Below are 12,547 nucleotides of genomic sequence, written 5' to 3'. Positions count from 1 at the left end.
TAGCTCAGTGCTTTTCAAGGTAGTATAGTGACACAGAATGGAGGAAACACAGAGCAAATTCAGCCTCTTCTCCAGCAACTGGCCTAGAAAATTAGAAAATGAGCTGGAAATTCCCCTCACAACGATGCTGTTTGCAGACCCTACAGTCACCTGGCTGAGGAGCTGCCTGGTGAGCTTCCCCACCTGAAATCGCACATGCGTTGATCCAAGAAATGTGGTTCTTTTGCACTGCCCCTTCCAACCTGTGTATGCCAAGTAACTGGAGTGAAATCCCCCAACGAAGGCGTCCTCAGCCACCTCGACACTGCACAGCGAGCAGCTCTGTGCTGTCCCCCTCCGGCGCATCCCCATGCGGCGCTGTGCTCAGGTGTCCCCAGCTCCCGCACAGACCCAGAGCAACAAATCCCACTCCGAGGTACGTTGAAAAGCCGAGGTTTACTGCTTTCATCTGGAAAACATTCTCCCTCGCCCCATTTCTACAACCTCACACCACTCTGAGTCCACATCAGTTTCAGATAAAGGAAAGTGCAGCAAGCTACGGACATACCTCGGGACCTGTGCGACGAAAGCAACCAAAATTGTTACCATAGCTTTATTCCAAAATCCTCTCAAAACAGCCACACATTCCACAAAGCTTCCCCTAAGCCCTATCCAACTTCTTAGGCTATGACCTCCGAGTGAATTGCTTGATTCCCAGCAGGCTGCAGGACAGAACGCAAGACTGACCATCACCCAGAGGGTGTTTTGTGGTCGTTGCTCCTCGGGAGATCCTTCCTAAGTAATCCAGCCAAGTGACATTTGAGTTTTAATTATCCCGATAAGCAGTTTTGGAGATGTGACAGTTTCCTGGGCACAGGGCAGTCCCTCCCGGGGAAGGCAACACAAGCGAATTGCTGAAACAAGCTTGTTGGCCATGGTTTTTTCCCCCCTCTCCTGCTTATGCAAGTTGTTCTATGTTTCCTAATTCCTTAAGAGCTGCCAAAAATGCAGAAAAAGATAGTGGACAGGCTTCATATTTTACAGGAGACATAAGCAATAGCCCATAGGCTTGTCCTACTAGAAAATAATCCCACATCACATTCAAGTGCTAAATATTTTCATCCTCATTAAAGTGACATCTCATTTTGATGATCAATTGAGACCTTAATAACAGGAAGAAAAACCCTTTGCCAAAACTTTAATAGAAAAGGGCCAAGTCATTTTCTTTTCTTCATTAAATACCCAAGGACAAGAGAGTCCTTAAAGCTTGATCACCCCATTCGCCCTCAAAAAGCAGGTGCTGAAACACGATGAACACATCAGCAATATCATAGGTGGTCTCTCACACTGAGGGCACTTGAGGGATTAGAAATGTTTCTCCATGATGAGCAGAGAGCACCAAGTTTCACCCAGCAAAGTCTATTAGGGATGGTTCCTCATCCCACAGAAAGCAGCAGTTGGGATTTCGGAAGAGCGACCACCAGCCAACACTGCAAACACTTGCTCAATAAGTAACCAAATTTAAGAAGAATAATTCAGTCATCCAAAATCTAAAACCATTTCTACACTGACCCACAAACGGGAGTGTAATTTAAATTACAGATCCGCGCCATCTCAACGCTATTTTATAGAACGGCAAACAAGTGACTCACAGCACAAATCTGAAATGAAGTCATAAAAGTTATATTTTACTCTCAAGACGGGGTGGGACCAAATCTCACAGAGTTTCGTCTTTAAGATTAGACTAAAAACAGCTTAAGAAAATTAACAACTTTATTTATCTTTTTCTCATTAGACTCTGGTATAGAGACTTAGACCCATCCTGTCCAAACGCAGCTGAGAAACACTCCCCATAGGGAAGCAAAGTTGTCCTGAAACCTTTACATTAATGACCTTACCATGTCTGGAATTTCCCTCCCCATCGCAGTCCCTACAAAGTCTTAATTATTTCACAGTTATAAATACAATAATTCCCTGAGTTATCAATACAAAAGCTAGTATCATCAAATAATTGTCAAAAAACCCATCCATATCTACTCCTTTGTGTACCGCGCTCCTCTTTCACATACAGAGAGTCCCAGAATTTCTGAACGCTACTAAGTAAAGGGTTTTTGTATTCATTGAATGAGCAGGCACATCAAAAGCTGCAAAACGCCCCTTTTTTAGTTCAGTCTCCCTTCAAAACTATTTGTTCTCTGTAAGAATAAAAACAACCAAGAGAATATTTTAGCCACTTTCATACACCAAGTAGTACTTGCCGGTCATTCCTAAGTTTTTGTTTATGGAAATAAAAAGAAATCCAAGGGCTTCCTTGACATTTTAAGTGTTCTGCTGGGTTGGTGTCTTCTCACATTGCAGGTCAAGCCGCATCCCATCTTGATATCCAGAGAGACAACAGAATCATGTCCTCCTGGCCTGCAGCACATGTGCCACCACTCCTATGGACGTCCCAGACTGGGAAACACTGAAGGTCAGTGTGGGCAACACGTGCAGCCAAAAATCCATCGAGAATAATCATTTTATGCCCCTTTGAACCATTGCACAGCCACCAGTTCTTTGGCTTTTTAATCACTCATTTGAAAATCACCATCAGCGGTAAGCAAGGGCAGGAAAATGGGAGTTTGGTTAATTAAAGCACTCGGCCAGTTTCCAGCAAAAATACAGACTCCACACCAAAATGTTCTTCCAAGTCGGGCCATCCAACTGAGCTTTGTGAGTCCCAAGCTTCACCTCTTTAAATTAATTTGTTTCAAGACATGGGCAACAGTAGAGCAATAAACTGTTGCTTATGCCAGCAAGGGCTTGAGTTGGTTACGGGGACCCACCAGGGAAACTATTACCACAGCACTAAGAAACAGTCTCTGGAAGTTGATGCTGCAACAGTTTCAGCCATTGCATGGGGAAAAAATAGAAGAAATTAGCACGGAATATACATTGTATCTATGCCAAGTAAAGCGCCCACAAAGCACGATGTCCATGGCATCTTCCTGCCAAGGTTTCTCACCTCCCAGGACACCTTTCCTTGGCACAGAGCCCTCTCCTCTTTGCAGGGTCCGTGCTCCACAGCACCCTTAATACAGGGCTACCCACACCCACTCCTGACCCGCCTCAAGGGCTGATCGACACATGTAATCCTGGTTCTCACCTGGAGCAGAGAGAAAATCCTGCAGGTTGCCCGATACCTACTTGAAATTCGGCTGTGGCTCAGTTAGGTTCAGTTTTTCCTCTTTAGGCTTCAAAGTTGTCGCTAGGAGTCATTATCTACGCTGGGATTAACTACCATAGGAACGCCACATACAGCCAAGTCCTTGATTTTCTACAGGTATTTTTTCCAGGTCTGAACCAGCTGATTACCTGCTGATCCAACACAATAATGCATTAAGAAACACAATAACAAGAGCCTCTAAACTTTGCAGGATGAAAGCCATGAAGCTTAGGCATTCAACACACAAAAGCAGAGCAAAAATAGTCCTTTGCCTACCACTGTATCTTTGAAAAACATCTATAGCTTACTCCTATAAGGAAGTTTCCTCTGAGAAATATCCACTTGAATTCTCTCTCCGCACTCCTCTGAGTCAAGCTGCCTAACGGGAAGAGAAGGGCAATTTTTGTATTAAGCACCAGAAATTACTGGAGGCCAATGGCTTTAATTAGCAGGCAGCACTGTGATTTATGGCTGCTGTGCTTCCCACCAGTTTAGAACCTAGCAAACACCACTAAACTGAGAAATGCCACCTGAGCGCCCACCAAGCACTCGGCTCCATCCCAGTTCCACTCTTGTTGCTTACGAAGCCCGTGCACAGGACTGCATGTTTGCAACCTCGTGCTTCTCCATCCTTTGCCACTTCTTGTGCGTAGCTGGCCTATAGAAACCACGCGCAATACTTTTCTTCCACCTCCTCTTGCCTGCTGATACCGACTTTTGGCATTTCTGGTCTTCTCACCAGCAGAAGTTACCTTGGTCTGATTAAACTGCCCCTCTCACCTCCCACCTTCAGGTAAGACCTCGCAGCAGTGCATCAGCTCTCCACAGCTCCCCCTGACGAGGATGCACACACAGCACTGATTTAAAACAAAACCCGATACTATTGATGTTTCGCTTTATGAGCTATACAGCCATACTCATCACAAAAGCTGCAGCCATCCCCCCGACACGACAACCCCTCAGCCTCCTCTCGCAGTTTCCCCGCTGACTCTCCTCCTCTACAAGGTTTCTTTCACTCTCGTGAATGTTTAAGCAAGACTGGGAGAGATCCAGCTTTTGCTGCCTCTGCTCTAAGTCCATTTATTCAGCTCTATCATATTCTTCCAACAGTACGGATGCTCCAGCCCCACTTACTACCCGGTTATACCAAGCAGCTCTCTCCTTGCCCTTCGCAGTCATCCTGCAAGGAACAACATCATCACTTTCAAAGGGGAAATTCACAGATATCAGCAAACACTTTCTCCAGCCTGCTTCTTCCTATTGCAAGATCAATAAGTTAATTTCCCATTCAAATTTTCTGCATCCTCCTCCCAAGATCTCCCGCCCAGCCATACCGTTCAGCTAGGACACAACGTGAAGACTCATGAGGTTCTCCATAACCACACTTCCAGACGCTGATACCACTGACCTATCCCAATTCTCTCGGCTTTCAAAGCTCTTACAAAAGCTGCAAATGCTTCATTCAAGCCGTACATCTCCCAACATTACTGTATTCCCACCTGAACCTTCATAAACCAAGTACTTAAGAGTTTGGACCTTCTTGCCCCCTCTACTGTTTGATGTTATCACCACCTCATTCTCTACACATCTGGAAGGGTTTGTTTGTTTTAAAGCCCTGTCCTCTCCCAGCATATTATATATCCCTTTCGAAAGAACTCATCCATAAGACCATTTAGCACTTCCACCCTATTTCAAGAAAGCCCATGTAATTTATCACCTCTGCTAGAAACCAGCCACTCTGAGAAGTAACGGAGTATAGAATTTATTGTACTAAAAACCATACTGCACAGACATACCTTATATAGTCACTCTACTAATTACACCTATATTATTCAAACTTTCCCTACCTATTTTCCAATATAATCTACAGACTCAGGAAGCTTATGCAGTTCAGCCCTATCACCGAGTAGGATCAATTCTCCATCAGCCATAACTGATTGATGCAAATCTAAACTGTCCTAACCCCCTCCAATAATGAAGATTGAACATCCCTCCTGGGAAATAATTCAGCATTTCACTACTCACCATCAGTATAAAGATTGCCAGCAGCTAACCAAATCCCTCTTCTCACACTGCAAGCCCATTACTTCTTCTCCTACCTAACACAGATTTTCTGTTTTTCTGCTTCCTCTTCGCAGCAAGCTCCTTTTGATTTTCTCTTTAGTATGAAGAGCTCCAGCTCCTGCAATTTCTCCTCTGAGATCATTTATTTGGCAGCCCTTGGGTTTCTACTCTCTCCCACCAGGCCACATAGTTTCACAAGCGCAGCATGACCGAGAGGATAACTTCTATTTTCTGGGAGCAGATAAATAGGAACAGTACAGATGCTGTCAAGAGGAACAGTTAGGATAGTGGGTACCAACCTGATCTGTCCAAGCTTTCACTTGGTTGCTCGTTTCACACAGACACTTCACCATTCAACACCTACTAAACCAACTTGCATACAACCTCCCTATTGAAAAAGAAGAAAACCGCCCAAACTAATCACAGCAAGACCACAAGTGGCCAACAGCCAAGCTGACAAAAATCAAACAGCAGAACCCAACCAGTACGGCAGGTAGAAGAACTTTCTAAGCATCAATGCACGGGACACACCAAAATCCTTCTTTCTTTCACGTGGTCACAATTCAGCCACATCCACTCGGCTCAGGCCACGGCAGCAGCGAGGTACCCCAGGCAAACAGAAGACATGTGAGATACTTTTTAATGGTTGTTTTTAATCTTCTTGCGCATTTACTATCACATTTAGCCCGATTAGTGAAAACAAGCACGAATCGGAGTCTCTGTTAAATTAATCACAAAGGTCAATCTGAATTTAGATAAATAATTTATTATTTTCTGGGCCAGACACGGCTTAAAAGCAACAACTTAATCATTACAACAGCTGAAAAGGCTGTTCCACACCTGCCCAGAATGCAGAGCACTGGTGATCTCGCTTGCCAGGCTGCTATTTACAAAGTCCCAAGTCAAACGCTGCAGAAATCGCACTTCACACATGCGAATGACCACACTGCAAACATGGGACTGATGCCACTGAGACACTCAATACGGTCAGAACCTCTGGCGTCCCCTCGCTGTGAAAACATTCCGACACCGTTAGAGACGCTACCGGCACCCTGGAGATACAAGGCGCAAACACTTATTTGCTCTTTAAACAGCACCTTCAGGACCCAGCGTTATATCTGCTGTTCCAAGGAAGCTCAGAGCGCTGCTCCATCACCTCATTAATAGATATTTTGGTGGCTTTCGGTAGTTTAATGATCAGTTGCTTGAGCAAAACAACAAGTGAGCGACAGGTGCACACCTCCGACGGCAGCTTTTTTATAGCCGGCGATAAAACAGATTGTGGCAAAAGCTAGAAGAATATCCCACGGTTACATACTGTTCCCTTAGTTTAAAAAGAAAAAAAACCCAACCTCCCGGTATTTTTAGCAAATCTCTCGAGCTCCAAGACGCAAGCTGCTGCCTTTACGGGGTTTTTTTTCCCTTTAAGACATATAGTAAGCAACGCGTGTGCTGCCAGTCTGCTGGCAAAGCCATTAAACGTGCTCCTTCTGCGGGGGAAGCAACAAAACCCAGCTTTTTTTGGACACACACGTCCCCCCGCACCGAGCACGCCAACCTCGGAGCTGACCCGGGGACCCCCCGGTGCCTCTCCCCGGGCTGACCTTGATGGGGGGGCGGTCAAAACAAGTGGAAAATTGTTTTTAAAAAGGTGAAGATGCGCTGGGCACCCGCTGCCGCCCGTCCCGGTGCTGCCCCTCCGAACCCCCTCCCCCAAACGCCGGGAGCTGCCGCCTCCCCCGACCCCCCCGCGGGCTCTCGGCGGCCCCCGGCGCCACCTGGCGGCCGCGCCCCGCCGGGACCCGACCCCCGCCCCGGGAGCCCGTCGCCGGTACCGCGGGCTGCGCCGGCCGCTCCCGCGCCCTCCGGAAAGCGGCGGGACGCGCCGGCGGGACGCGGGGGCAGCCGCTCGTTCCTGGGGCGGAGCGGCGGCGGGAGGGAGGGCCGGGGAGCAGCCCGCTGGCGGAGCGGGGCCGGGGGCTCGGCTGCCGCCGCTCCGCCCCGCTCAAGTTTCGCCCGGTGACGGCGCTAAGAATAACACACAGCTGCCCGGGGCCGGGCCGGGGGCCGCCGCCTCCCGGGGAACGAGGGGGAGCCGGAGCTCCCCCCCGCGCCTCCCCCGCCGCTTGTGCCGGCACCGCGCCCGCCTCAGCCGGCCGCCGCCTGAAGGGCACGGCTCCCGCCACACTCACCGTCCTGTGTCGCTGCTGCTGGCGGCGCCGCCCCAGCGCCGGGAAGCAACCGGCCGCCGTCAGCGCGGCGGGGCGGCGGCAGAGGAGGAGCGGCAGCGATCTGCCCGCCGTGGCCGCCATCGCGCCGGAGCCGCCTCACGCTGCTGCGGCGGCGGCCGTTGCTGCTGCCGCCCGGGCGGAGGGTGAGGGGAGGGAGGGACAGGGAGCGGCAGGGCGGGGCCGGCCGGCGGCGCTGGCCAATCGGAGCGCGTTCTTCGCCGGCCCGGGGCTTGTCAAGCCCGGGCGGAACAGCCAATCGACGCCGCGAAGGTGCCCTGTCCGGAGAGGCGATTGGCCGTTGCCTTCCCTCCCCTGCAGGCGATGGGCGGGGCCGCGCTCCGGCTAGAGGGCAGGGAAAGACCCCAGCGAGGGGCGCCGCGGGGCGGGGCCAGGCTGGGAGGGGCGGGGCCAGGCTGGGAGGGGCGGGGCCAGGTCGGGGTGCGGGGAGAGTATGGGGTGCGGGGAGGTGATGGGGTGCAGGGAGAGGATGGGGCGTAGGGAGGTGATGATGTGCAGGGAGAGGATGGGGCGTAGGGAGAGGATGGGGCGTAGGGAGGTGATGGGGTGCAGGGAGGTGATGGGATGCGGGGAGGTGATGGGGTGCAGGGAGGTGATGGGGTGCACCAAGGAGGGGGACACGTGGAAGAGGGTGCAGGGTGACAGGGTGCAGCAAGGAAGCCTGCAAAGGTGCCGCTATGGCCCTGGGGATGCAGCATGGAACAGGGGTTTGGGGTACTGGGCCAAACTGGCATCCCCCTCACCCCCCTCACTAGTTTTGATGAATGGTATTTAAAGTAGGTGAGCAAAAATAGATATATACATATATATATCTATATTTCAGAGAGAGGGATGTACATGCGTATGTGGTGGGCTGGGCCAACAGTGTCTGGGCTACATAAGTAATATGTGCTCAGTTGTTTCTTGAAAGGTGATTTACTCAGATTATTTTCCTTAGAAAAGACTTTTCTGTTCTGTCTGGGAGTTGTTACAATACTGCCAGCAGCTCCTTTTTAATTCCTGGGAAGGAATAGTCCAGAAGAGAAATGAGCCCATTGCTTTTCATCCTGGAAGTGGCCCCAGAATTGCTCATTAGAAAATGGAGCTTTAAAAAATATTAATGCACAAGCAGCTCCCATGTGCAGTGATACCATCACAGCTGTGACAGAATTGAAGCGCTTTGGCTTAAAAGTAGCTGGGATCCTGTAGTATTATGATTATTTTTTGAAGTGGAGAAGCCTGGGTGCTCGCTGTGTGGAGCAATCGGGACGCACCTTCTTCTGGAAGGGTGCTCAGGAAAGGAGGGTCACTGGAAATTAATGGGGAGAAAACTGTGACGAGGCTGGAGGTTGCTGAAAACATCAGGAACACATGGGCTGAGACACTCCAGCTATTATTTAGCACCCCTGTTTGTCGCAGAGACCTCCTGAACATACAGAGGGAAGCATGATGGAGTGATGGGGTGACACGGATGCGCTTCAGCCATCACCCACACCATCACAACACACCAGTGCCCTCCTCCTTCCATCCCCACGTCTCTCCAGCGCTGCCTTCCCCAAATCTTGCCTTCACATCTGCTCAGAAACTGAGGGGCTTCTTCGCAGCTTTTCCCCAAGCAATGTCAATTTGGAACCACACAGCTTGTCCTTGAGCAATCCTCTTCATTTCTGGCTGGGCTTTCCTGCAGGGATGGTTCTTCCTTCCTTCCTTCCTTCTCTGGCTGGGAAAACATGGTTTAAGCCATAAAAGCTCAACTGTGTCCCTTTGGAAGGATTTACCCACAGTTTTTCCAGCGTGGCTTGTTTAGCACTTCAATAGTAACTGGCTTTTCCTTGCAAGATGAAAGAGACCTATTGCAACAGCTGCTTTGAGCTCCACTGCTCGGATCAGATCAAACCCTTGCTCAGCCCCTGCTCATCATATTTCCCTCTTCTTCCACGCTGAAAATTGACAGCAAGATTAAAAAAAAGGCTTTAAAATGGGGATTTTGTACATTGCAGCCCTCTGTGATGACCCCTGCAGTTTTCACACTGGCAGATGCTCCTGGGGCACATCTGGACCGAAGAGACATCTCATGGACCACAGCCTGGGTGTCCCTCTCTGGGGACATCAGCCACTCCCCAGCATGGATTTAAAGCTTCAAAATGGCAAAACTGGCATTAATGCAGCCCAGAGGAGATGGAAAAGGGAGATCAGAAAGGCAGGAAAGGGGAGGAAGGAAGTTCCCAGCATGGGGAAGGTCCCAGGGAGGGCAGAGGATGAAACCCCGGTAACATTTTGGGGCAGAGCCACCTCTGCAAGCCATAAACTACCCAGCCCAGCACTTCTTTTTGTCTGGGTGAGCAGAGACATGTTAACGATAAGGCCATGGTGCCCTCTCCATGGGGTTTCCTGCGTGGACTCAGTGCTGGTAGCTTCAAGAGAGGGCAGGGATGGGGAAACCAACAGACCCTGGGCTGCCATATCTGCCCCAACTGCCCCAACTGCTTCTCCAGCCGTTTACACCTTTAGGTATTTATTTCTGTTTAAAGAGGAGCTAGAAGTGCTCACCTGAAGCCATATTTTAGGCAGAGCTTAAACATTTCCAGGGAGTATTTGACAGAGGTGGGGGAAGATGGGCTGCGAGCAAACGCCAAGGGCAGCAGGAAGGCCAATAATTCATTAACAAACCCATGCTGAGCATGTGGGCACTCATTACAATGCATAGAAATGGGAATTAAACGTGAGCCCTGAGATCAATACCTCGTGCAATCAAAGGAGCCGGCAGGGAACGGCTTCTCAAGAGTGCGAAAAGGGTGAGAATATTGGCACCAAAATGAAACCCTGTCTTTTGGGGTCAAATAGCTCCTGGTACCCTGCTAGAAGCATCTTCCACTCTTGGAAAACCTTGATAATAGAATGTATTTAACAAGGCTTTCTCCTGGTGCTTATAATTACAGCTGGCTGAATATTGGAAAGCTGTTCCTGAGAAGAATTGATGGGGAAAAGCACACCAGCGCTTGCAATTAATATTATTGCTGTGGGAAGGGCTGAAGTGGAAAGCTAAAGCCTCCAAACCTCCATCAACCATCCCAACTGCTGACAGAGGCACAGATGCAGTCCTTCTGCAAATAAAATACTGATTTAAGAGAAAGCGAGTGTGCGATGAGCCATAAGCAAGCAAAACACTTTGGCCCAGACCTCAGCAAGCTCCGAAGTGCTTGGATTAAATAAGATGGCTAGAAACAAACAAAAAAACACCCCAAAATCATCTCTTAGTCTGCGGGCTCGTGGCTTTCTTTGTGTTATTTAAATTTATGATTTACCTTATTTTATTCCTGTAGATGTCTGGGGCTGCGATACTTGCAGAGCCCCATACATGGTGGTCAATGCACGTGCAAAATCCTGCAGGTGCAATCAAGGTGGGTGGATGAGGAAATTCAGGTGGATACCAGGTCCAAGCATATCTTATCACCTTTTACTTAGAAGAAAGGTTGGTGCTTTCAGACTAACACAGATAACAGCAGAGCCATGAGATCAGGGGACAGAGTCTGCTTGCCGGTAGAGGGACGGCACTGGCCATTTCCATAAGCTGAGCACCACAATAGCTGTTTGTGGAGCAATAAGATGTGATGGGGAAATGCCCCTGGGCTAGGCAGGACAGTGGTCCCTGTCCCCTTGTAGAACCTCCAAAATAAACCCCGAATTACCCAAACACACCCTTTCCCCTCGCAGAACCTCCAAAGTAAACCCCAAATTACCCAAACACACCAGCATTTGCTCGCTGTGACATATTCTCCTCCCATCTTTCAGGGTCTGATGTCTCCATCAGTCATGGCCAGAGCTCCACAGGCTGCTGCACCCCAACCCCTCCAAGTCTCTTTTGCATCACCTTAAACCTTAACAAACGCTTTGTCCTACAAATCCCTGCAGCGTTGTCTCTGCAGGAGGGCAGCGGTGGGGCTCCCCATGATCCAGCAGCCTCCTGTGTTCCTGAAGAGCAATCGCTGTCTATTTATGCCTCCTGAAAATGTGTTTTTTAATGGGGGTTCATTAAAGCCTGAAGGGAGCCAACCTAAGAGGTGTATGGAAGCAACTAAAATTAAAATACCTAAAATTAGCCTCCCCAGCAGTGAATCCTCCCTCTGATCTGGATGCCAAGGTACACATGACCCAGGCGTGCCTTTCCCATTTTCCCTTCCTGCTGCCATCCCATTCCTGAGGCGCTGGGCACAGCCCCAGGACCCGACATGCCTGCCCGTGACCTCAGAAACATAATATCCCTCTGGTGGGTTTGCCAGGATCACTCCCTTGCTTCAAAAATCAGCCTCAGAGTTTACATTTTGGGACTGTCCCATCTGAGCAAGCTCTAAAGAAAATGATGTTCCCCTGGTGCTGCAGGATTCATTTGGGATGGGGAATCCTGGGCATCGCTCTGTCCTGGGAGAGCAACACTTATTCTCCCAAATCTCGGTGGATGGTGACCCCGGGCCACGTTTATTTTCGAGGTGTCACATTTCCTTCCCAGCTCCTTTGTCATCCAAAAAGGCCCCTTTCAGGTGATGTGTTCAGGCACACGCTTTCTTTATGGTTAAATGCATGAGATCAGTTGAAATCACAGCGTTGCTGGGCTGGCGTGGTGCCCTTGGTGCTGCTTTCCTCTCCCATAAATCGTGCATGGGAGGGTTTGTTGTGTACTGGATCCAGGGAATGCAGGATGGACGCTGCACCCAGGATTCAGGCATCTTCTTGTTCTTTGGTAGAAGATGAAACCACGCTGGGGAGTGTTTCCACATGGAAATGTGCTGCACATGTAATTTTCCTCCCTCTCTCTTTCTGTCTCTCTCCCTCTCCTTTTATCTTTTCTTCCTCCTTCCTTCCTTCCTTCCCTCCTTTCTTCCCTCCTTCCTTCCTTCCCTCCTTTCTTCCCTCCTTCCCTCCTTCCTTCGTCCCTCCCTTCCTTCCTCCTTCCCTCCTTCCCTCTCTCCTTCCCTCCTTCTTCCCTCCTTCCCTCCCTCCCTTTCTTCCTCCCTTTCTTTCTTCCTTCCTTCCTCCCTCCCTTTCTTCCTCCCTCCCTTTCTTCCTCCCTTTC

At 49.6% G+C, this 12,547-nt stretch overlaps 1 protein-coding gene across 2 annotated transcripts in view; it reads right to left on the bottom strand.

The window, feature by feature from the left end:
* Nucleotides 1–7,623, bottom strand: part of MCU (mitochondrial calcium uniporter) — a 92,214-nt gene extending 84,591 nt beyond the window's left edge. For both annotated transcript variants that reach the window (XM_080348352.1, XM_080348351.1), the window contains exon 1: nucleotides 7,441–7,623. In XM_080348352.1, coding sequence (XP_080204478.1) covers nucleotides 7,441–7,560 — 120 coding nt within the window. In that variant the 5' untranslated portion in view covers nucleotides 7,561–7,623. The remainder of the gene's footprint in view (nucleotides 1–7,440) is intronic.
* Nucleotides 7,624–12,547: the final 4,924 nt, after the last annotated feature.

This window comes from Nesoenas mayeri, assembly GCF_963082525.1.
Source record: "Nesoenas mayeri genome assembly, chromosome: 7".
In the NCBI taxonomy this organism is placed as follows: Eukaryota; Metazoa; Chordata; class Aves; order Columbiformes; family Columbidae; genus Nesoenas; species Nesoenas mayeri.
The sequence above is the reverse complement of the archived record's forward strand: the minus strand, read 5'-3'. Positions and strand labels throughout refer to the sequence as shown.